The sequence below is a fragment of the Anas platyrhynchos genome, chromosome 2 (genome assembly GCF_047663525.1).
Source record: "Anas platyrhynchos isolate ZD024472 breed Pekin duck chromosome 2, IASCAAS_PekinDuck_T2T, whole genome shotgun sequence".
NCBI classification, from domain to species: domain Eukaryota; kingdom Metazoa; phylum Chordata; class Aves; order Anseriformes; family Anatidae; genus Anas; species Anas platyrhynchos.
This window is the reverse complement of record NC_092588.1, coordinates 159,000,157-159,024,851: the sequence shown is the minus strand read 5'-3', so window position 1 is coordinate 159,024,851 and position 24,695 is coordinate 159,000,157. Positions and strand designations below refer to the sequence as shown.

Genomic DNA, 24,695 nt, shown 5'->3' with positions numbered 1-24,695 from the left:
CCTGGCCCCGCACCCCCCGGGGTGCCCAATGCGCCCCAGTCCTTGGGCATCCATGTGTGACCCCCCCCCCCAGGATCCCGGGACCCCCCCCCAAGCACCGTTTGCACCCCCCCCCCGTGCTGTTTGCACCCCCCCGGTGCTGTTTGCACCCCCCTCGTGCTGTTTGCACCCCAAAGACCCTCCCCGTGCACCCCCTTGTGCCACTTGTCCCCCCCCGTGTGCCGCGCACCCCGATGGATGCCCCCCAGCACACGCTGCCCCTGCACCCCTGGGGGGCCCGGGCACCCCCCCCCAGCCCCCAAGTGGGCACCTCCCCGTCCTTCCTGCCCATTGCACCCCATCCCAAGCACCCCAATGCTGCTCGCAGCCCCATGCCCCCCCCCCTTTCACCCTGTGCCCCCCCCACAGGTACCCCTGGGCGAACCTACGAGCACCCCAATGGGCACCCTGCACCCACCCCATGCAATGCAGAGGGTGCCCCTTATACCCCCCCCACCCCATACACCCCAAAATCACCCGGGTGCATCCTGCCCACTGCACCCCCAGGGGTACCCCCATAATCCGTGGTACTCCAGGGGACCCCCCCGGTGCACCCCAATGAATTCTGCCTGGGCCAGCTGCCCCCACACCCCCAAACCCCATTGCCCACCCTGCTCGCTGCACCCCGATGGGCACCTCGAGCCCCCTGCCCCGGGAACCCCAGTGGGCACCTCGTGTGTCCTGCCCTATTTGTGTCCCAAGGGGCTCCCCCTGCCCAAAACACCCCGTGACCCCCCCCCATATCCCTCTGCAGACTCTGCCCCACACTGAGCTCTCCCCGTGGTGCCTGGCCCCCATCCATGTCCCCACCAGCATCACTTTTGGGGGCAATACCCCAGCAGGACCCAGTTTGTACTGGGATCAAGGTGCCCTTTACCAGTTTGACCTCTTAACGCTGGGGCTGACCCTTCCCCTGGGTCCCAGTGGGGACCCCCACCAGGGTGCTGGCAGGGTGGGGGGCATGAGGTTCCCTGGGGTGCCCCAGAGCTGTGGGGACGGCCCCGTCCCATCCCAATTCCTGGATCCTGGTGCAGGAGGGGATGGCAGCGTCCCCGTGCTGGGGACGGGCATACATGGGGGGGCTGCGTAGGGGACCCCCAGGGCACCCATGGGTGCCATCTGCGGGGTTTGGGGAGCAGCCTCAGTGCCGCTGGGACGGGCAGCCCACGTCCCCAGCCCGGGGTGACGGGACAAAGGGAGGCTGGGGGGTGGCACCGCTGCTGTGGGCAGCAAAACCCCAGCCCGGAGGCGCTCGGTGGGGAGCTTTGCTAATTGCTGCGCTGGAAATTGTGCTAAATTACGACAAACGCCACCCGCTCTGCGGTTTGCTGACGCTCCGCTTTAATGCACCCGTTGCAGATCTCCGGGCTCCAGCCCCCTGCTCCCCGGGATCGCCTGCGCCAGCCCCTCGTGGGGCCACACGGGATGGATCCTCCGGGCGCGGGGACACCACCAACACAGCAGCATCACCCTCGTTCCACTGCATCCAACGCAACGTCCCCCCACCCTGGGGCGAAGCCCACCCGGGGCAGCTCCGCGGTGGCACCGGGTGCTGCTGCCGCTGCCCCAGCTTGCAAAACCGCGGCTGAAAATGTGCCCAGCTCACGGCTTGGCGCAAGCGTCCCCGTGCAGGGCTCGCCCAGAGCTGGTGGACAAGGCGTGCACGGCGTCCTCCAGCGCGTAGAAAGCCTGGAAGAGATCCGGGGAGGTGGCCCGGCACTCCAGGTACCGCCGCAGCGTGGCCAGGCTGTCCCACACCTCGGGCTGCGAAGGGCAAGGCTGTGCCACCACCGTCTCCCCGGCATCCTCGCCCTCCACCGTCCCCCCGTCCCAGTCCGCCACCTCGGCCGTTTCGGCGTCTGCCGGCTCCCCGAGGCGCTCCAGCCCCTCGTCCATCAGCACGAAGCGCTCGATCTGCTCCTGGCCGAAGCGGACGGGTGCCAGCAGCGTGTCGGGGCTGGCGTCGGGGCTGAAGCCGGCGGCGCGGAAGCAGCTGGCGATGAGCCCCGGGCGCACGTCACCCCAGGCTTGCACCAGCATGTGCAGGGCATCCAAAAGGCTCGGCTGCTCCGAGCCACGCGCCGCCGGGAGCCGCATCAGCAGCCGGCGCCGGTAGTGGCCCTTCAGGTCCCGGGCGATGCCGCGGTCCAGGGGTTGTGCCAGCGCGGCGGCGGGGGGCACGAAGACCATCCTGACGTTGGAGAGCTCGAGGTAGGGGTGCGCCTGGCGCCGGTCGAGGAGCAGCAGGACGCTCTTCCCCTTGCGCCGCATCTCCTCGTTGAAGTCCTGCAGCCACTCGGCGAAGAGCGGGGCGGTCAGGAGGGCCTGGCCACTGGCACGGTAGCTCCAGGGCATGTGCTGCAGGTTAACGCCGCGCAGGCAGCGGGGCCGGGGGCTCTGCCCCACCACCCGCAGCGCCGCCTTCTCCGTGCCGTCGGCGTTGGCGCAGAGCAGCAGCGTCAGCCGCCCGCCGGGGCCGGCTGGTTCATCCTCCTCGGCCAGCGGGGGCTGCAGGAGGACCCCCGTCTCCCCGCAGCTGTACACCTCGGAGGGCGCGTAGCTGCGCAGCAGCTCGGGCAGCACCGCGCTGCTCCAGCGCTCGGCCCCCGGCTGCTCCGCGTCCCCCCTTTCCCGGGGCGGCTTCTCCAGGGCGATGTTGTGGCGCAGCCTGAAGCGGGCCAGCCAGTTGCCGCTGGGCTCGAAGCCCGGTTTGCCCAGCGCCTCGGCCAGGTTTTTGGCCTTGACCTGCAGGAGCGGGGCGCTGACGGGGAGCTCGGCCGCTCGGGCGCTCTCCACCCAGCGCAGCAACGCGGCCTCCACGGCCACGTCCTTGCCCTCCCGCTTGCGCTTGCGCTCGGGGTTGCTGTTGTGGTGCCACTCGCTCAGGATCCGCTCCTTGTTCTTGATGATGCGGCAGATTTGGGGCTGCGACACCCCGAAACGCTTGGCCAGCTCGCTCTGCGACACCTTGGGGCCGTCCAGCATCTCCAGCACCCGCACCTTCTCCGTCAGCGACAGCTCCTTGCGCTCTTTGCGGGGTGCCCCCACCTCCGTCCCGGCGCACCCGCTGGCACCGGGGGGGGCTCCGGCCAGCCGTGCCGCGGGACCACCGCGCTGGCCAAAACCCCGACCGCAGGCACCGCAGACGTAGGGGCAGGCGGCGGCACGTGCCAGCGGGTGCCGCACCAGCTCCGGTTTCTGCTCGGCGCCGAAGCCGCACTCGGTGCACTCGTGCTGCGGCCGCCCCCGCTGCGTGCCGGGGGTCTCGGTGAACACCGGCGGGGGGATGAAGCCCCCGTCACCTGCACCGGGGCTCGGTTCGGCGACGCCGCCGTGGCCGCAGCCTTGCTCCTGCGGTGGCACCGTGCCGGGCTCCGAGTCCCCTTCCTCGCTCCTCGTCTTCGTGCCCAGCCATTCCCCTGCGGAGACACGGGTGCGTTTGGGGCAAAATCGTGCGAATCCTGCAGGATTTGGCCCGACACCTTACCGTGGTGCCCGTTATCCTAGGGGCAGCCTGTCCCCGAGCTCCCCGTCCCCGGTGCCACCCCCATCCCCGTTCACCATGGGAAGGGCTGGCTGGGGGGCTGCGTACCGGGGGGCTACGTGCCGGGGGGCTACGTGCCGGGGGTCTACGAGCCAGGGGGCTACGAGCCGGGGGGCTACGTACCGGGGGGCTACGTGCCGGGGGGCTACAGACCGGGGGGCTACTTACCGGGGGGCTACGTGCCGGGGGGCTACGAGCCGGGGGGCTACGTGCCGGGGGGCTACGTGCCGGGGGGCTACAGACCGGGGGGCTACTTACCGGGGGGCTACGTGCCGGGGGGCTACGAGCCAGGGGGCTACGAGCCAGGGGGCTACGTACCGGGGGGCTATGTACCGGGGGGCTACGTGCCGGGGGGCTACGAGCCGGGGGGCTACGAGCCGGGGGGGGTCCAGCTGGGTGCCACCGTCCCCCACCGGCACCGAGCCCCCCCCCCCGGTGCCAGCCCGGTGGCAGCAGCCCCCCGGGAGCCCCCCCCCCCCCGGTGCCTTACCCAAAGCAACGAGGCGCTCGCGGCCCTCCTTCATGGCTCCGGCCCGGTGCCCGCGGGGCCTCCTCCGCTCGGGGGGCGACACGGCCGCCGTGATGCCGGGCCCTGCTGGGGGGGGGCTGCCGGTAACGGCTGAGCACGGGGGGGGCACGGGGATGGAGGGCGGCGGGGAGCGGCTCGCCAGGCCCCGGTGCTGGTCCCGGTCCCGGTGCCGGTGCCGGTCCCGGCCCCTCCCGCGCCGCCGCCGCCGCCCCGCGCGTCCCCGCTGCCCGCACCGGGAGCGCGCGCCCCGCCCCGCCCCGTTCGCCCCGCCCACTGGGCCGAAAAGCGCCGCGCTGATTGGCTGAGCCGCCTGCCAATCAATGAGGGGACGGGAGGGGAGGGGCCAGGCTCTGGGGGCGGGGCGGGAGCGGCGCGTGCTGGGGGGGCGGGGCTAAAGGGAGGGGAGGGGCCTGGGAGGTGACGTCAGGGGGTTGGGTGACGTCACGGGGTGGGGGTGACGTCAGAGGGCTGGGCGTGATAGCGGTGACGTCACAGGGGTGTGAGGTGACGTCAAAGAGGTGTGGGTGACGTCACGGCGCACTAGGATGACGTCAGAGCAGTGTGGGTGACGTCACAGGGGTGTGAGGTGACATCAGAGCTGTGTGGGGTGACGTCACGGCGCTCTGGGATGATGTCAGAGAGGTGTGGGTGACATCACAGGTGTGTGAGGTGACGTCAGAGCGGTGTGGGTGACGTCACGGCGCACTAGGATGACGTCAGAGAGGTGTCGGTGATGTCACAGGTATGTGAGGTGACATCAGAGTGGTGTGGGGTGACGTCACAGCGCACTAGGATGACGTCAGAGAGGTGTGGGTGACGTCACGGCGCTCTGGGATGACGTCAGAGAGGTGTCAGTGACGTCACAGGGGTGTGAGGTGACGTCAGAGCTCTGTGGGGTGACGTCAGAGCAGTGTGGGTGACGTCATGGCGCTCTGGGATGACGTCAGAGCGGTGTGGGTGACGTCACAGGGGTGCGTGGTGACATCAGAGCGGGGTGTGAGATGGCACCGGAGCACCGCGGGGTGATGTCAGAGCGGGGTGGGTGACGTCACGGCGCTCTGGGATGACGTCAGAGCTGTCCGGGTGACACCACAGGGATGTGGGATGACATCAGAGCGATCAGAGTGACGACCGGGTGACCTTCAGACGTCCCTTCCAACCTCGGCCGTTTTGGGGTTCTGCGGCATCATGGTGACGTTGTGTGACATCAGCAGCGGGGGGTGACATCAGATCTGTGCGGGGTGACATCAGCAGTCAGATGTCATGTGTGAGATGACATCAGCAAGGTGCTAGGACATCAGAGCAGGGTCTGCGGGTGCCAACCACGAGGGCTCCGTGGTGGGGAGCCGCTGGTGACGGTGCCAGCAGTGACGAACCCATGGGGGGAGAATGGTGCTGCAGTGCTGGGTGCAGTGCATGCAGTGCTGGGCATTGCAGTGGGCACTGCACTGGGTGGTGCAGTGCTGGGTGTTCCAGTGGGTGCAGTGCTGCGTGCAGTGTCACTGTACTGGGTGCAGCAGGTGCAGTGTTGGGTGTTGCAGTTGTGGGTGCAGCATGCAGCATAGGTGCAGCGCTGGGTGCTGCAGTGCTGGGTGTTGCAGTGGGTGCAGTGCTGGGTGCAGCACATGCAATAGTTTGAGCACTGGGTGTTGCAGTGATGGGTGTTGCAGTGCTGGGTGTCACGGTGTTTGCAGTCGCAGCATTTGCTGTTGCAGTGCCAGGTGTTGCAGTGATGGGTGTTGTAGTGTTTGTTCTTGCAGTGCCAGGTGTTGCAGTGCTTACAGTTGCAGTGTTTGCAGCTGCAGTGCTGGGTGTTGCAGTCCTTGCAGTTGCTGTGTTTGTAGTTGCAGTGTCACGTGTTGCAGTGCCGACTTTTGCAGTTGCAGCGCTGGGTTTTGAAGTGTTGGCTGTTGCAGTGCTGGGTGTCCCACCACTTGCAAATGCAGTGCCTGAAATTTGCACAGTTTGCAGCCACACTGTTTGCAGTTGCAGTGTTGGTTCTTGCAGGGTTTGCAGTTGCAGCACTGCGTGTTGCAGTGTTTGCTGTTGCTGTGTCAGGTGTTGCAGTGCTTGCTGATGTAGCGCTGGGTGTTGCAGTGCTGGGTGTTGTGGTGCTGGGTGTCACAGTATTTGCAGTCACAGTGTTTGCTGTTGCAGTGCTGGGTGTTGCAACGCTGGGTGTTGCGCTGTTTGGTGTTGCAGTGTGAGGTGTTACAGCGGTGGGTGTTTGCAGTTGCAGTGTGGGGTTTTGCAGTGTTGGCTGTTGCGGTGCCGGGTGTTGCGCCATTTGCAATTTGCACTGCTTGCAGCTGCGCCGTTTACAGCTGTAACATTTGCGGTTGCAGCGACAGATGTTGCAGTGTCGGGTGTTGCAGTGTTGCCTGTTGCAGTGTTTGTAGTTGCAGTGCTGAGTGTTGCAGTTCTGGGTGTCACCGTGTTTTCAGCTGCACCGTTTGCAGTTGCAGCACCAGGTGTCGCAGTGCTGGGTGTTGCACTGTTTGCAATTGCAGCACTGGGAGTTACAGTGTCAGCTGTTGCAGTGCCGGGTGTCACACAGCTTACAATTGCAGTGCTTGCAATTCACACCGCTTGCAGCAGCACTGCTCGCAGCTGCAGTGTTGGCTGTTGCAGCATTTGTTGTCGAAGTGCCAGGCTTTGCAGTGTGTGGTGTTGCAGCACTGGGCGTTGCAGTGGTTGCAGTTGCAGCGCGGGGTTTTGCAGTGTTGGCTGTTGCAGTGACAGGTTTTGCCCCGCTTGCAGCCAAACCATTTGAAGTTGCTGTGTCGGCTGTTGCAGTGCTTGCAGTTGCAGCACCGGGTGTTGCAGTGCTGGGTGTCACAGTGTTTACAGTCACAGCATTTGCTGTTGCACTGCTAGGTGTTGCAGTACCGGCTGTCACACTGCTTGCAGTTGCAGTGTTGGCTGTTGCAGTGTTCACACTTGCAGTGCCGGGTGTTGCAGCACCATCTGTCACTCCATTCGCAGTCACAGCACCGGGTGTCATAGTGCCGGGTGTCGCACCATTTGCAGTTTCAGCACTGGCTTGTGCAGCATCAGCTGTTGCAGTGCCGAGTGCCACACACCTTCCAATTGCACCGCTTGCAATTCACACCACTTACAGCCACACCATTTGCAGTTACAGTGCCGGCTGTTGCAACGTTTGGCGTTGCAGTGCGAGGTGTTAGCGAGGTGTCACAGCCCTGGGTGTTGCAGTGCCGGGTACTGCCATGCTTGCAATTCACACCGCTTGCAGCTACACCGTTTGCAGTTGCAGTGTTGGCTGTTGCAGCGTTTGCAGTTGCAGTATCGGGTGTTGCAACGTTTGCAGCCACACCGTTTGCAATTGCAGCGTTCGCAGTAGCAGCACCGGGTGTTGCAGCGTTTGCAATTGCAGCGCTTGCGGTAGCAGCACTGGGTGTTGCAGCGTTTGCAATTGCAGCGTTTGCAGTAGCAGCACCGCGTGTTGCGGCGTTTGCAGTTGCAGCGTTTGCAATTGCAGCGTTTGCACCCACACCGTTTGCACCCACACCGTTTGCAGTTGCAGCGTTTGCAGCCACACCGTTTGCAATTGCAGCGTTTGCAGTCTCAGCACCGTTTTGCAGCCTCACCACCGTCTCCCACCCCCTCCCCACCCCCCCCACCGCCTGGAGCCGCACCCCCCCCACCTCCCCCCATCCCCACCAGGGGTCGCTGCTCCTCTTCCTCCTCCTCCTCCCCTTCCTCCCCTTCCTCCTCCTCCTCCTCCTCCTCCTCCTCGTCTCCCAGCGTGCGCCGCGCTCTCGGCATGGCCGCGCTGCCCGCCCTGCCCGCCCCAAGCCGCCGCTGCTGAGACGCTGCCGCCCCCCTTGGACACCCCCAGACCCCCCCCTGGACGCCCTTCACCCCCCTTCACCCCCCTCTCTCCTTCTCCCCTCCGCCGCCCCCCGACGGGCCATGGCCGATTGGGCCCCCGCGCAGGTAAGCACCCGCTTCCCACCCCCCCAAAAAAAATCCCCCCCCCCTTGGGGTGCCCACAGCGGTGCCAAGCTCGGCCTCGTCCCCCTCTTTATCCCCCAGGACCTGGAGTGGGCCATGGAGCCCCAGGAGCTGGCCTTGGAGCAGCCCCTGGCAGCCCCCGAGGAGGGGCCCGGTGGCGAGGCCGAGCTGCCGGCCACCGCCGAGCTGTCCCTGACGCTGGTGACCGAGGTGCAGGCGGTGGACAGGAAGGTGGACGCGCAGGCGGCCCAGCTGATGAACCTGGAGGGCCGGATGAGGATGGCCGAGACCAAGCTGATCGGCTGCGAGAAGACGGCGGTGGAGTTCGGCAACCAGCTGGAGAGCAAGTGGACGGCGCTGGGCACCCTCATCCAGGAGTACGGGCAGCTGCAGAAGCGCCTGGAGAACATGGAGAACCTGCTGAGGAACAGGAACTTCTGGATCCTCCGCCTGCCCCCCGGTGCCAAAGGGGAGGTCCCCAAGGTAACGGGGTCCGCTGCCCCCCGTGCTGCTTCCCCCACCCCTATACGGGGCACGGAAGCCCACACCATCAACCCAGTTGAAGGACAGCAGTGGTGTGGATCAGCCCAGCACCACAGGGCTTGTCTGCTCACTGAGTCCTTTTCGATCCTTTTGGGTCATTTTGGGGCTTTTTGGGTCCTTTTGGGTGGTTACGTGCCCCCCAGCACCCATCCGTGGTGCTCAAACCCATTGTGGGGCCGTGGATCCCCCGCTGTGGATGGTGCTGGGATCACGCCGAGCGTGGTGTGGCTCAGCCCCACGTGCCTGCCCAGTGCGCCCAGTTCCTCTTTGGAGGTGGTTTCGGCAGAATTGCAGCAAAAATAAAGTGAGGAAGGAGCCCGTGCCCAGCAAGAAGCGCTGCCTGCAGCACCGGGAGGGCAAATAGGGCACGAGGGGTGGGCAGATAATGGGGGAAAACCCCACCACGTCCCTTCGCCGGGCTGCCTGAGCCGAGGCACGGGGCAGGAACGAGACGTGTGGGAGTGTGAATGAGGAAACATCCCCAGATGTTGTCTTCAGCAAGAGGCAAAACAGCCGAGCATACGTTGGCTTCTAATTGCAGGTCCCCGTGGCGTTCAGTGACGCTTCGTTTAGCTTCTCGGAGGAGGAGTGGAAGAACTTGAACGAGTGGCAGAAAGAGCTCTACAGGCACATCATGAAAGGCAACTACGAGGCCGTGATCTCCATGGGTAAAAATCTGCCTGGGGTTTTCCTCCTCGCTTGCTGGTGTCCCAGGTCTTCCAGGGCCAGGCTGTGCCCGGCGGATCGGGGAGGGGGGGTGATGAGAGGGGTCTGGTCAGGGGTTGTGCTGGCTCCCGACGGCTCCTCGTGGTGCTAGGCGCACGAGGTGTGAGCAGCACCGCGGTGACCCCGTCTCGCTGACGGTCTCCGTGGCCGGTAGGAGCTGGGCGAGGACCTGGGTAGTGAGGAGGGGAAGCGAGAGACCCTCGAGCCCAGCGACGATGGGGAGAACGGGGAGTTTCTTGGTCCCGCAAAGGTCCACAGATCCACTGCGCTGGGGGCATCAGCGCGCTGCTGCTTGGGGCGAGAGCAAGCAGCAGGGGGGTGCCCTGCCTCGGGTTCCTTCCACCCCCATCCATAGGGGATCCTCCATCCCCTCCAGCCCAGAGGAAGCAGGGTGAGGTTTGTCCACCCGAGCGCTCTGCCCAGCCCCAGCCTGGTGCCGGGGAACATCTTTGTCCCCAAATGTTTTAATGTCGGCTTCTGCAGCTCTCCAGGAGGGCTCGGGGCAGCGCGTTCAAGGCTGCAGGATCGTGCCCTGCGGGCGCCTTGCAGTGCTGGCTGTGGGCCATGCCCTGTGCTGCACCTCTGGAGGCGTGCTGCCCTCACCAGGGTTTCGCAGCACCTGCCTGTGTTTTGCAAAATGCTCTTTGCCTTGGCTGAGCATCCTCCTGCAGCACCTGAGAGCACTGACATCCCCGGTAGACAACCATCCCGCCCTCCAGGCCTGGGCGATCCAGGGCCTTTCATCATTTTTTTCTTGTTTTTCTTCCTTTTTTTTTTTTTTTCATTCTTTTTTAATCACGTAGACGGTTCTTGTGCGCAAAGGAAAAAGGTAAAGGATAAATATTGCCCCCGTTCTCCTGTTTAAAAAAACAATCCTGCATCCTCCTCTGGGTGCACAGGAACGGTCCTGCTGGAAGGGATCTGTGGGTCTGAGCCTGGAGCTTAGAAAAATGTATCTGTGCTTAATCTGAAGGTTTCCTTGGTTTGAGTAACCGGGTTTGGAGGCGAGGTCCTCGCATAAGGCTAACGGATCCAGTAGCGCAGTGGTGGAAATGAATGCCCAGAGACAAACGCTTGTTGTTTCGAAATTAAGTTTTCCGCTCTCCCTGCTAGGAGAGATTGCGATTTTCCCCTTTCCCGCACCAAAATCCACAAGCAGCCTGTGCCTCGGACGAGTAGGAAGGAACGGTTCTGGCTGTGGCAATCCGGGGCCGGAGGGAACCGTGTGGGGAGGGCACCTCCGCTGCTGCCGCTGGCTGACAGCTCTGGTTCTGTCCCCAAGCTGAAGCTCCCATTGCAATGGATCCGCGGACCTTAGCACAGAGGAGAAGAGAGGAAGCCTGGAGGTAAGCACAGATGCATTTTCTTATTCTCCTCCTCACGCTGCAGGCTGGGAGGTGCTCCTCACCTGAGCAGAGTGTGCTCCTGCAGTCCGCTCATGTCCCCAGGGCGCAGACAAGGTGAGCGGGTGCAGGTGTGGGAGAGCATCTTCCCAAAGCCTCTGCTTCCATTCCCCGTCCTCCCCAGCAGCGAAGGAAGGTTGGTGGGCAAAGGTTGAGGAGTCTCCGTCCCGCCGGGCGAAGGAAACCTTCTGATCCCTTTTTTACACACAGACACCGCCATTTCCAAACCCGACCTCCTGTCGCGGATCGAGCAGGGAGAGGATCCCAACACCGAGGACCAGGATGACTCTGAGGGAGGAGAAACCCCCACGGACCCCAGCACCGGTGAGCCAGAAAGTTCCCGGGAGCCGGTGGGGTGATGGAAAGCAGCTCTCTGTGCTCTTCTCCTTGCTTCTGCCCTCCTCGTCGGCTCCTACCCGCTGCTGCCGTCGTTCCCGAAATCCCCCATAAGGTGTGAGCGTAAACTCACGCTGTCCTTCCTTCTGTGCGCAGAATTTTCCTTCCCTGGTCCCGACGACAGCTCGTGGGGTAAATACGAGGAGACTCTGGCTGAAAGTCACGATGGCTCCGAGGGAGAGGAGAGCATGGAGGCCCCCAGTACATGTGAGTTGGAAACTTCCCCCAGGTGGAGTGGCAGAGGGGCAGAGAGAGGCGGGCTCGGGCTCCTGGCTCTGCTTGGGGACATTCCCCGCGTGAGACCCTGCTGTCACCGCAGTCTCTGCCAGCTTCTCCTCGGGCTCAGCGTGGAGCTGGACCTCAGCCCTTGCAGACGGATGAGCACGGGTGCAGGAGGAGCTCCGAAACACAAGCAGCTGAGGGGTCCCCAGGGGGGCACGGGCCACCCACACGGGGTCAGATCGCTTGGCGAGGTGGAGACGGGCTGGAGCAGGCGTAGCGCGGGCACGCTTCGCCGGCGTTAGCTGCAGTGTTCTCCCAAGGCTTCCACGCGGATGTAAAGTGATATTTTTCCCAGCTTCCTGTGTCAGCCAAATGTCAGGCTTTGTGGCGCAGCAGAAGACACGTCCTTGTCGCTGCCTGTCACCCCCAGGTCCCTGCTTTGAAGCTCGGGAACGCGTAAGCCGCTTGGGGAAGCGCGTCCTGCTGGGACGTGTCTGGTTTCTTGGCCTCGTCCTCGCCAGCAGCCCAACTGCTCTGGCTGGTGCTTTTCCAGAATTTCAGCCCGATCTGTACCGATCGGCTCCATTTTCAAACTGCACCTTGACAAATTTGGCAAAGGGACGAGCAAGCGGCGAGACAGGGAGCGCTGAGCGGGCTGCTCTGTGCATGCAGGCGCTGGGCATGCCTCTACCTCCGCATGCTCTGCAGAAACCTGTGGCTTTTTCGGGCTTTTCCTCTGTACCCCCAGATCCTCCGTGCTCTTTTCATCCTCTGTTTGCCAGGGTCCTTGGCAGGAGCTTTGAGTTACCGTTTATATCACAGGAGATCGTTCAGCCCCCAGGCCTAGGCAACATAGAAGCGCAGAAGAAAAAGAGGTTTTATCCCCCTTCTTTCTCTCTCTCCCTCTCTCCTTTCTTTTATTTTTATTATTTTTTGCCTTTATCCTGTACCACACGCCCTCAGTGACCTGTTCTGGCTCACCTCTTGCCGAGAAACCTGCTTTTTCTCTTTGCCGAGCTAAATAGAGAGGTCTCACCATCACAGCGTCTGAGCTTTCCCCAGCAGTCATCACATTTGGGCTTTATTTGTACCGCAGCACTGCTCAGACAGCTCCCGCTCAGGGCTTGCAGCCCTGTAGTGCCAGGAACCCTCCTGGGTGCACAAAGCAGCCGCCACCTCTGCCCCCCCAAAAAAAAAAGAATCGCAGTCTAAATAACGCGTCCGTTCTTATCCCAAAGCACTGACATGCGTGTCTCTGCCCCATCAGATGCCCAGCAGTGCGAGGAGGAAGGTCCTGACAGCCTCGAGCTCCCCAGCTCGTTGGCGGGGAAGTGGGAGGACGTTTTCTCCAACCCGGAGGAAGAGGTGACGAAGCCGAGCGGCAAGAGCCGGGGCGGCTCGACCCCGCAGCAGAGAGCCGCCACGGGCAACGGGCTGAGGCGCTCGGCTCGCCGCGGGAGAGACTTGGCCAAAAAGGATGCTCCCGAGGAAGCGGCCGCCGTGGAGGGGCCGTACATCTGCTGCGAGTGCGGGCAGAGCTTCCTGGACAAGCAGCTCTTCGCTGCCCATCAGCGAGCGCACGCTGGGGAGGAAGCCTGCACGTCCCTGGAGCCCGGGGAGAGCTTCAGGCCGAAATCCAAAAGCTCTCCGAAAGGCCAGGGCCCGGCCCGCTCCAAGGCGTCCAAGCGCGCCGATTCGGAGAAGGGCTCGGCTTTCAAGTACGGCTTCGTCAGGCACCAGGCCAACAACATGGTGGAGAGGCCGTACACCTGCTCGCAGTGCAAGGAGAGCTTCAGCCTGGAGGTCAGCCTCATCTTGCACCAGAAGCTCCACACGGGGAAGGGCGACGGGCCGCTCACCTGCACCTACTGCGGGAAGGACTTCCGAGACCTCTCCAAAGCCATCCGGCACCAGCGCATCCACACGGGGGAGCGGCCCTACCAGTGCACCGAGTGCGGGAAGAGCTTCATCCGACGGGACCACCTCCTCAAGCACTGGCGGGTGCACACCGGGGAGACCCCCTACCAGTGCCCCGTCTGCGGGAAGCACTTTCGCTACAAGGAGTCCCTGAATTGCCACCAGAAAATCCACTCCCGCAACCCCCGGCCCATGGAGGAGGCGCAGCACAACCTGGAGTCGGCCACGCAGACGGGCCACTTCTGCCTGAAAAAAGAGACGAAGCAGTAGCGCCGCGCGGGGATGGCCGGGCGGGAGGGAGGGCTCGCGGTGACGATACGGTCCAGCCGGTGGAGGTGGCGGCGCCATGGGAGGTGAACTTGGATCGCAGCTCATCCATGTGGTCGTGCTACCAAGCCCGCTTTGTCGAAGCATCGTAGGAATTCCTCTTAAAAAAAACAAAAAACAAAACAAAACTTCAAAACACGAAGGCCTGGGCACCTCTTGAGCCCCTCCGTGGGGTGACGTGGGACTTCCACGGCGGTGCCGGCCTCGCGCTTGTTGTCCCCCGTGCAGGTTCGGATTATTGCCTGTCGGGAAGGCTCCCGAGAGCTTCTCTGGGGGTCTGTATTTAGCAGGTGTTCCCCCACCTATCGTCGTGCATCTTCAGGAGTGACGAGCTTTTGGCTTTTCGTTCTTTTCCACTCGTTTTCACCGCGGGGCTGGAGGGAGGGCGGGGAGCCTGGCGCACCTCCAACAGCGGCCCCGTGCCGCGAGGGGGGCCAGGGAAAGAGAGGCGAAGCGGGGAGGTGGTTAGGGGCACGGCTCAGAAAAAAAAGAGGCAGAAAAGCAGAGAGGGGAGAGCGGCCAAGAGCAAGGTGAGAAAAAGAAGGTGAAGGAGGCGAAGGAGGAAGGGCTGAGGACATTGGGGCAGGAGGAGCCGGGAGGGCGGCGCGTGGGCGCACGGAGGCACCCCGGGTACCTGACCCGGAGAGGGGATGTCTCTGTTTTTTTGAAGGATGTTGCTCGCACCAGTCAGGCCGCGGTTTCCTGACGGCGCCGCTGGTCTGTTCTAGGAAATCTTGTCCATGAAGGTGATTTTACTCTTTTATTTTTTAACTGGGTTTGGTCTCACACTCAGGTAAGTCAGGCAAACGAAAGGAACTTCTCCTAACCCCTGTAAAGAGCTGTTTGGTTTTTAGTTAATCTAGAAGTAGTGTAATTATTATTATTATTCTAATTATTATTATTATGATGATACAAGGAAACGTGTGGCACTATACTTCACTGTTGAACTAAAACACTTAAATGTTTGAGGCGACTTTACCGCAGTTTTTCAGGCGTCTCTGTAAATATCGGTCGAATTCTCTCGCAGCTCGGTGGTGTTGTTCCCCAGGTGACTTGTAAGCAGTGTCTCTTCCGCTGTTGTATTCGTCGGCTGCTGGTTTGTGACTGTGTTTTGTAAGAACTTTTTGTAAAGTCTGGCAATACAGTGTTCCCATTCTGAAGCCCGTGTGGGGTGAGTGAGCGCGTTCCCCTCGCCCAGCCTCCGCGTTTCTCTCCGCGATGACCGCACGCACTCGCCCTGCGCCTTATTTATCAGCGTTTTTCCAGGTGTTTTGCGCCTGGCTGTTATTTATCAGCGTTTTTCCAGCTGTTTTGCAGAACTGGAGAACTCCACGAGCCCAGCAAGGGCTGCTCCCATCCCTTAGTGCCCGTGCCCAACACCCGAGGAGCCACATTTTGGAGAGCGCCGCTCAGCGCGGCTCTGGGGCTGCTGCGTGTGCTGGTGCTCAGCCTTCGGGGGTGGTGTTTTTAAGGTTTTTCTCCCCCGACATCTGGACGCAGACCTTGGTTTTGCACAAAATTATCCCTGCACCTCCAGGAGCTGACTTGTACCGTGCACAAATGCTGCGGTGGTGGGTGTGGACCCCCCCCCGTGCACCCTACAGATCCATCCATCCTACATCACCCAGCTGGGGGGTCCCCATAGCAGCCTGGCGAGGAGGGACCAGGGTGCCCGGGGCTGCAAGGAGGGCAGCTGCTGAGCGGGGCAGCGCTGTGGGCACACTGGGTTTTGCATCACGGTGCTCCTACCCACGCTTTTTGGACCGGGGCTGCCAAAAAACTGTTCCTGCCAGGCCTGGCCCCGCAGGGCAGCGTGAGCTTTTTGGCCCCACAGTGCTGGCCGTGCCAGAGTGCCTGGACAGATGGAATCGGGATGGGGATGGGGATGGGGATGGGATGGGGATGGGGATGGGGATGGGGATGGAATCGGGATGGGGATGGGATGGGATATGGTGGGGTGAATAGGATGGGACAGGATGGGACATGACAGCATGGTTTGGGACACGCTGGAACGGGATGGGATGACACAGGAGGTGTAACGGGACGGGGTCAGGACGGATGGGACCGGACCCGAGGGGCTGTGCCCCTGTTTCAGCACCACAGCGGTGCCGGGATGCTGCCTCGTCCTGTGTGTCCCCCCCCCCTCCCCGTCCCCTCCCTTTTTCCGCAGACCAAATGGTTTCCTGCCCGTCCCCACGCTCGGTGTCACCGACTTCCCCCCATTGTCACCCTGTGCCAGGGGGCCCCGGGGTTGGGAACAGGAACGGGGCCACGTGGCGGGGGCTGCTGCTGCATATGGGGCCTGGATGGGATGGGGATGGGGATATGGGATGGGGATATGGGGGATGGGATGGGGATGGGGATATGGGGATGGGATGGGGATGGGATGGGGATATGGGATGGGGATGGGGATATGGGATGGGGATATGGGATGGGGATGGGGATATGGGGATGGGATGGGGATGGGATGGGGATATGGGATGGGGATGGGATGGGATGGGGATGGGGATGGGGATATGGGATGGGGATGAGGATATGGGATGGGAATGGGATGGGGATGGGATGGGGATATGGGATATGGGATGGGGATGGGGATGTGGGATGGGGATATGGGATATGGGATGGGGATGGGGAGGGGATGGGATGGGGATATGGGATATGGGATGGGGATATGGGATGGGGATGGGATGGGGATGGGGAGGGGATGGGATAGAGATGGGGATGGGGATATGGGATGGGGATGGGAATATGGGGATATGGGATGGGGATGGGATGGGGATGGGGAGGGGATGGGATAGAGATGGGGATGGGGATATGGGATGGGGATGGGAATATGGGGATATGGGATGGGGATAAGGATGGGGATATGGGATAGGGGATGGGGATGGGATGGGGATATGGGATGGGGATAGGGATGGGATGGGGATATGGGATGGGGATATGGGATATGGGATGGGGATGGGGATATGGGATAGGGGATGGGATGGGGATATGGGATATGGGATGGGGATGGGATGGGGATGGAATCGGGATGGGGATATGGGATATGGGATGGGGATAGGGATGGGATGGGGATGGGATGGGGATATGGGATTGGGGATATGGGATATGGGATGGGGATGGGGATATGGGATGGGGATGGGGATATGGGATGGGGATATGGGATATGGGATGGGATGGGATGGGATGGGATGGGACATGACAGCATGGTTTGGGACACACTGGGACGGGATGGGATGCCACAGGAGATGTCACAGGACGGGGTTAGGACGGATGGGCCCGGCCCCGAGGGGGCAGCAGGGGCTGACCCCCCCCGGTCCCGGTGCCCGGGGCGGTGCCTCCCGTCGGTGCCGCTCCTCGGGGACCGCTCGGGGAGGAGGGGAGGGGGGGGGTCAGATCATTGTGGGGGGGGGGAGGGAGGGCGGTCTCCATGGCAACGCTGCCCTCCGGCCGCCATTTCGCGACACCACCGCGGGGGGGGGGTTGAGGACAGCGGGGACAACGAGGGGGCGCCCGGAGCCCCCCGCATCCATACCGGGACCCGGGGGGGGTGGGAGGGGGGGGCCCGATGGCTGCCGTCGAGGGGGGGAGCTCCGGGGTTGCTCCGGCGGGGGGGGGGCTGCCGGTTCCCGCAGCGCCCCCCAGTCCCTCCCAGTGCCCCCCAGTGCCTCCCAGTCCCCCCCACCCTCCCCAAAGTCCCGGGGGCCGCTCTGCGCATCCCTCCCCGCACCGCCCGTCGGTGGCGTCGGTGGAACCGGATTTTTTTTTTTTTTTTGGGGGGGGGGAAATGGAGGAAGAGGACCCCGGGGCCTTTCCCTTCTGCTTCTTTGCGCCCCCGTCGCCTCCGTTTCTCCCGGTTGGGGGCCACCGACGGCGGGGGCGGGCGCGGTGATGCCGTCGGTGCGGCAGAGGGCGCTGCGGGCAGCGGGCGGGGCGACCCCCCCCCCCCCCACCGCTCCTCCTCCTCCTCCTCCTCCTCCTCCTTTCTCCCCCCCCCTCATTTCCAAACCCGGTTCGGCCCCCGGCGAGGCCCCGCGCGGCGGCGGCGGCGCCGTCCCCGTCCCGCCCGCCCCCTGCCGGTGCGGCGGGGCAGCGGCGGGGCCGGAGCCGCTTCAGCTCGGCTCTCTTCACCGCCCCGTCGTCTCTCCCCCCCCTTTCCTCCTCCTCCTCCTCTTCTTCTTCCACCGGTGCCCCCCCCACCCCTCTTTTTTTCCTCCGTTCCCCTCCCAGCCCCGTCGATTCGCCGCCCCCCCCCTCGAGTCCCGGCGCTGCCCGCCCCATGCCCGGCGGCCACCGGAGGTGAAGCAGAGAGCGGGCGCTGGATCCTCCCGGCCGAGGCCCCCGGGGCTCCGGGCAGGGAACAAAGGGGCCATGGCCGAGGGGGCTCCCGCTCAGGTAAGGGGGGGGCAGCCGCAATTTTAACCGGGGGGGGCCGAGGCCCGGCACGGAGCCGCCCCAGGGCCGCACCGTCGGGGCGGGCCGCGCCGTCGAGGCCGCGGCCGGGCCGGGCCGGGGGCTGTCAGCACCGGGATCGCGGCTGAGCCCCCCCCCGTCTTTTTTTCCTTCCCCCCCCCCGTCGTTTTTTCCTCCCCCCCCCCCCGACGGGGCGGCGGCGTGGGGAGCCCCGGGGGGGCGGCGCGGCCGAGCAGGGCCTCCGGGGCCGGTGGAGACGGCGCTGCCGTCGGGGAGCGCTTCCCGGAGCCCCCCCCCGCCCCCTCGGGGCCGCCCCCCCACACCCCGGGGCCCTGCGGAGGCCTTGGGGGGGGTGTTGGGGGGGGGAACCGGCGCCGCCGGGCCCCCCCCCCCCCACCCCGATCCCCGCAGCTCCCCCCCGGTGGCGCCGTGACGGAGCCGTCTGGGCGCCCCCCCCCTTGCTGTCACCACCCCCCCCCCCTCGGTGACAGGTCCCCCCGTGTCACCTCCCCGTCCCCATGGTGACAGGGTGACAGCGCCAGCTTGTCCCCCCGGGGTGTCCCCTCCCCGTCCCCATGGTGACGGGGCTGCGATGTCCCCTCTGTGTGTGTGTGTGTGGCCCCCCCCCTCCAAGTGTCACCTCCTGGGTGACACCGGTCCCATAGGACCCGGCCCTAAGCAGCTTAACGGGGTCAGCACCCAGCGGGGACAAGGGACGGCACGGGGACATCGGGGTGGCTCAGCCCCGAGGGGGTCCCCAAGGATCTCAGGGGGCTTGGGGGGGGTCCCCAGGGTTGGGACGGGGACATCGCCACCACCACGGGGTGGCTCAGCCCCGAGGGGGTCCCCAAGCACCTCGAGAGGCTTGGGGGGGGGTCCCAAAGGTTGTGCCCATCCCCGGTGACCCCCCCCCCGGTCCCTACCCGCAGGCGCCGGAGCTGGTGCTGCAGCCACGCTGCCCCTCGCCCTTCCAGGCGCCCGCCGGCCCCGAGCGCACCTCGGAGAGGGAGACGCAGACGGCGGAGCTGTCCCTGACGCTGGTGGCGGCCGTGCAGGCGGTGGAGAGGAAGGTGGACTCGCACGCCACCCGCCTGCTGGACCTGGAGGGCAGGACGGGGGTGGCCGAGAAGAAGCTGATCGATTGCGAGAAGACGGCGGCCGAGCTGGGCAACCAGCTGGAGAGCAAGTGCGCGGCGCTGGGCACCCTCATCCAGGAGTACGGGCTGCTGCAGCGGCGCCTGGAGAACATGGAGAACCTGCTGAAGAACAGGAACTTCTGGATCCTGCGCCTGCCCCCCGGCAGGAAGGGGGAAATCCCCAAGGTAACGGTGTCCGGGGCTTGGGGAGTGGGCGCAGGGCGCAGGGGCTGCTCCCCAAATTCTTTCTGTGAGCGGGGATGGCCCCGACGCGGGGTAGATGCTCACCAAAGGGGACCTGGGGGGAGCTCAGATGGCAAAGCTGCCCTCCTGGTGTGCCCTGCGATGGGATGCCCAAGAAGGAGGGAGGTGGAATTGATGGGGGCAGCATCTCCCCATAACCCAGGTGGCATTTAGGGAGTTCTGGCTCAGCCAGCTGTGCCACAGCAGCTCACCTCTAACCACCACTGGAGGTTGAATCAAGCACCCGTGAAGGCTCGGCGGCTCCTTCCCTACCACTTTTGGATCCCCGAGGATGGATGGTGGTACCCGAGGAAGGAGCACGCGGGGTCTGCGGTGCCAAGCACGGGGGAACCTCGGGGATCCGCAGGACGATGAGGAGCGCCCGCCCTTCCAGCCTGGGCTCAGCGTCTTCAGCAACAAAAGGCTCCCACCATGAATATTCAAAAGTTTGCTGATGGGACCCTTCCCTACACGGGGAAATCAACGGCGCCCGGTCCCCCGTGGGTGTTTGTGGGAGGAGGATTGACACCAACCCCGGGGGGAGGCACGACTGAGCATCGCGGGGCTCCCCGAGGAGCTGGGCACAGCCCCCGCCAGCCGGCCGCATCCTGAATTTATCCGCAGAAATTCCTGCTCGGCCAAAACAGCCTCGGAAGCTGCCGTCTGCTCCCGGCCAATTTGCGAGCAATAACTAATGATAACTCAGGGCCTGGGTCGAGTTTTCCCTGGAGTTCTGGGGTAATTGAATCTGGGTTTTTACGTCAGCTCATCAATAGAGATGAGGTCCAGCCGCGGCACCCGGTTTTTATCTCCTTTACGCTCCCTCCAGGCGCGCACCGAGCCGGGTGTTTGGACGAGCCCTTTGATGTCACAGGGTGGAAAACTCGGGTCTCGAAGTCGTTTTCCAATAAAAACACAAAGCCGGTGGTGGCCACGAAGGAGCTGGCCACGTCCGCGGGGTGAGAGGGGGGGAAAGGAATCAAGGGCTGAAATAAGGTCCCCTGAACCCCTGGTGCTTGTGGTTGCAGGTGCCGGTGACCTTCGACGACGTGTCCGTCTATTTCAATGACAAGGAGTGGGAGAAGCTGGAGGAGTGGCAGAAGGAGCTGTACAAGAACGTGATGAAGGGGAACTACGAGTCCCTGATCTCCCTGGGTAAAACACGGGTGCCCCCTTTGCTGCCCCGAGGTGGTTTCTTGGGAATCCCTGGCTGCCTTCAGCCCCAGGCGTCCTCCATCTCCTCCTCAATTTCACAATTCGACCCTCCTGAGACCCAAATGTCCCAGTTGAAAGGGAGACTGAAAAAATACAGGAGGAGGTTTCCAGTCCTGCTCTTGCCTCCTGGCGATGCGCGATGCGCCAGCGCAGGGCGAGGGGGGCTGGAGACTTCTCGAGGCCCCCTGCAGCCAGAGATACTCGCTGAAAAAGCTGTCGTAAGGGTTTCCCTTCGCCTTCTGGGTCTGCTGCTCACGTACCTCTCCAGAGAAAACTTCTGCAGCTCCTTCCCCCGTGGCTGTCTGGGGAGCCCACCCCCAGCACCGGGCTCCTTGGTGGCTGTTCCCCGGTCCCTTCGTGTTTTCTCCCTTGCGCCGGGAGAGGTGGAAGCTGAGCCTGAGGATTCCCTCTCCGGTAATCCCTCCCTCTCTCTCCCCACAGACTATGCAATTTCCAAACCCGGCGTTTTGTCCCAGATCGAGCAAGGGGAGGAAACGCGGGTCAGGAACGAGCAGGACTTGGAGGAGAGCGAGATCATCACCGATGCCACCGCAGGTGAGGGCAGCGAGACGAGGGCGTGAGGGGAATTGGGACGGGCAGGAGGGAGCAAGGCTAAAACACTCGGTGCCGAGAGCTGTGGTGGAGGAGACGAGGATTTTGAAGTTAAATCAGGGCCAACAGGAGGAAATCCTCCACTGCCCTCGGGGCTGCTGGCTCGACCCCACAGCCTGGGGATTTGGGGTGGCCGAGGGGCACCGAGGAGTGGGTGTGGGGTCCCCAGATCCTTCGGATTCCCAGCTCCCCGGGGCTGACGCCGGTGGGCACCTCTCTTTGCTGCAGCTGGCATCAGGGTCGTGATCAAAACGGAGGAGCTGCTTCCCGAGGACAGCCCCGAAAACCCCGAGCTGCACGGGATGTCGGGACAGTCGGAGGGGAGCTTCCAGAGCCCGGACGAGGAGGCCGCCTGCGAGAGCCCCTACGGCTCCGTCTCCCCTCCCAGAGACCTGCCGGGCACCAGCCTGGGCGACCCCTCCGAGTACGTGGCTGATTTCAACGAGATCCAGAGGGTGATCGTGCACCACGGCAGCTGCACAGGTGAGAGGTGGGGAGAAGGCTCGGAGGGAAAATTGGGGAGAAATCCTCCCCCCCAGGATCGGTGCTGAGCATCATCCAAAGGGGCACCCGACCTGCTGGGATCCCCTTTGGGAAAAGCCTTTCCCAAAAACTCTTGTTGGGGCAGGAAAAGGGAGCAAAGCCAGGGGCTGCAGAGGCTGGGCAGGGGTTGGGTTTGGGGTGGGGACATCGGGGTGACAGCCTGGGGAACGAGGATGCTGTTTAGCAGGGACAGGGCCACGCTTCTGCACGTGCACGGGGTGAGCAAGGGCACAAATTTGGGAAGGGGGAGCTGCTGGGGGGGCGGATTGCAAGGGGAAGGGACCTGGCCCCGTGTTTGGGGACCTGTCCTCATATTTGGGGACGTGTCCCCAAAAACACAGAGCTCAGGGAATGTCCAGAGGGCAGGGATGAGGATGGCTGGATCCGTGATGTGTGAGCTTTCGGGTGAGGCCAGGGGGTGGAGGGGCACCCCGGGAATGGTTTTTCCCCTTCTGCCTCCTCGAGGGGAGGGGAGAGGGCCGTGCCTTGGAGACAACCCGGTGTGGGCTGCCTCTTTTTGGGAAAACCTGGCAGCTTTTCCTAGAAAGCCTCTGGAAGGTCCATTCCCGACTCAAAATCCACCACGGGGTGACGGTCAGGGATCCGCCGTGCGCCCACCCTCCCCAAATTCTGCTTTCTCCCCGCAGAGGACGGGATCGTGATCAAGACGGAGGAGGAGGAGGAAGAAGACGACCCGGACACGCTGGAGCCCTGCACCATGTTCTCGGGGAGGACCGAGCCGCCCTCCTTCCCCAACCACGAGGCCGGGCTGGGCTGCGAGGCTCAGTGCAGCTCCAAGGCGCCGGCACGGAGCCTGGCGGCCGGCCGCGTGGGGAAGCCCCCCTCCTGCGAGAGGGACTCGGGGGAGATGAAGCCGACCATGGCCCAGCAGCGCAACCGGACGAGGGAGAGGCCCTACATCTGCCCCGAGTGCGGCAAGAGCTTCATGCTGAAGATCAACTTCGTGATCCACCAGCGCAACCACCTGAAGGAGGGGCCCTACGAGTGCCACGACTGCGACCTCAGCTTCCGCAACAAGCAGCAGTTCCTGCTGCACCAGCGCAGCCACACGCGCCGCGGCGGCGTGGGGGTGCCCCGGCGCCCCGAGCACGGCCTCAAGCCCCAGCCTCGTCCCCCGCCCCCGGGGAAACCCTACAAGTGCTCCGAGTGCGAGAGCAGCTTCAGCCACAAGTCGAGCCTCAGCAAGCACCAGATCACCCACGTCGGCGAGCGGCCCTTCACCTGCGGCGAGTGCCGGCGGAGCTTTCGCCTGCAGATCAGCCTCATCATGCACCAGAGGATCCACGCCGGCAAGAGCGAGATGGCTTTCCTCTGCCCCCAGTGCGGCAAGAACTTCACCCGGCCCTCCCACCTCCTGCGGCACCAGCGGACTCACACCGGCGAGCGGCCCTACCAGTGCAGCCAGTGCGAGAAGACCTTCAGCGAGAAGTCCAAGCTCACCAACCACTACCGCATCCACACGCGGGAGCGCCCGCACGCCTGCGCCGTCTGCGGGAAGGGCTTCATCCGCAAGCATCACCTCCTGGAGCACCAGCGCATCCACACGGGCGAGCGGCCCTACCACTGCACCGAGTGCGGCAAGAACTTCACGCAGAAGCACCACCTCCTGGAGCACCAGCGGGCGCACACCGGCGAGCGGCCCTACCCCTGCACCGAGTGCACCAAGTGCTTCCGCTACAAGCAGTCCCTCAAGTACCACCTGAGGACGCACATGGGAGAGTGAGGGGCTGCCACGGCTTCCTCTCCCTTCCCTCCCTTCCCTCCAGCCCTCCTCCTCCTCCTCATCCTCCTCCTTCGCTCATCTCTCCCCCCCCTCCCCATCCCTCCATCCCCTCCCACTCCCCCGGCTCAGGGCATGGACATCAAGGAAGCTTTTGTGTGGTAGCGCCGCTGCTCTGGTGGAGACAGCTAGGCCGATTGGAAATAAATTAATTAATTAAAGCAAGCAAAACGCGCGGCAAAATTAAGAGATTATATATATATATAAAATTAACAGCAGCAGCTGATTTAGGGAGGATCCTCACCGTCGACGACGACAGCCAACGAGAAAGGAAAACCTGTACAGGGTGTTTTGCCGGAGTAGGACTCGTAACTGCTTTTTAAATCTACTGTTTGGTTTTTTTAATAAATGTGGAGGAACTTTTTATTTGATAAGCAAACTTAGGATCGCCAAGCTATATATATATATATATCTCTTTTTTTTTCTTTTTTTTTTTTTTTTTTTTTTTTTGCCCCCCCAGTGCTCCGCAGGCTGATTGTGGCACGGTCACTTTTTGCCCGGGAGCTCTGCAGAGGTGCTGCTGCCCCGGCACCAGGCAGGTGCTGCCTCCTCTCGGGGGTGGCCGCGGTGGCCGCGTGGCGGCAGGGAGCTCCGGCAGATGCAAGGAGGCAAGAAAAGTTCTCTGTGTATCTAAACTGGAAGCGTTGACAGGTGCCTGCCCGGCTCTCGGGGCTGTGACGCACTCATGGATTATACAATAGAATAAAATGCTAGTTCCAGTCCAAGGACATCTTTCTGGTAGGGCCCCGCCACCAAGGCTCCTCCAAACGCTCGTTTCTGGCAGCGGTGACCCCGGGCACTTGGTCCTGCTGCTGCCACGAGAGCTGTGCCCAAGGGGTCACGGGCGCGAGGCGCGGTGCATGGAGGCAGGAGGACGTCCCCTGCGTCCTGCCGTGGGTTTGTGGCCGTGTCCCCAAAGGGCTGAGACCCATGAGCTCGTCCCGAGCTGCTCCTGCTCGCCTCCGTCCTCCTGCGATGATCCCTGTGGGGGTCGTGGTGTCCCCGTGCACAAAACTTTGGGGTTTCTGCCGCTCTCCTTCAATGCATCTCGGCGAGCAGGGCTGCCCGTGTAACCCTAACCCTTACCAGTGGCATTGCAGTGCCTTTACCA

General features: G+C 63.6%; 2 protein-coding genes across 2 annotated transcripts in view; one reads left to right on the top strand and one right to left on the bottom strand.

Moving 5' to 3' along the window:
- Positions 1–24,309, top strand: part of LOC101800715 (uncharacterized) — a 35,209-nt gene extending 10,900 nt beyond the window's left edge. Inside the window, exons 9-20 of the mRNA XM_072033972.1 lie at positions 8,169–8,570; positions 9,172–9,298; positions 10,970–11,083; positions 11,252–11,362; positions 12,645–13,563; positions 14,606–14,717; positions 17,651–18,016; positions 18,964–19,356; positions 20,442–20,568; positions 21,070–21,183; positions 21,469–21,723; positions 22,431–24,309. Of these exons, the coding sequence (XP_071890073.1) occupies positions 8,169–8,570; positions 9,172–9,298; positions 10,970–11,083; positions 11,252–11,362; positions 12,645–13,563; positions 14,606–14,717; positions 17,651–18,016; positions 18,964–19,356; positions 20,442–20,568; positions 21,070–21,183; positions 21,469–21,723; positions 22,431–23,527 (4,137 nt within the window). The 3' untranslated portion in view covers positions 23,528–24,309. The remainder of the gene's footprint in view (positions 1–8,168; positions 8,571–9,171; positions 9,299–10,969; positions 11,084–11,251; positions 11,363–12,644; positions 13,564–14,605; positions 14,718–17,650; positions 18,017–18,963; positions 19,357–20,441; positions 20,569–21,069; positions 21,184–21,468; positions 21,724–22,430) is intronic.
- LOC113842967 (tigger transposable element-derived protein 3) lies at positions 1,359–4,350 on the bottom strand. Its single transcript, XM_027452917.3, has 2 exons — positions 4,074–4,350; positions 1,359–3,458 (listed from the first exon to the last, which is right to left on the bottom strand). The coding sequence occupies exons 1-2, from the start codon at positions 4,105–4,107 to the stop codon at positions 1,642–1,644; spliced, it is 1,851 nt and encodes a 616-aa protein (XP_027308718.3). The 5' UTR covers positions 4,108–4,350; the 3' UTR covers positions 1,359–1,641.
- Positions 24,310–24,695: the final 386 nt, after the last annotated feature.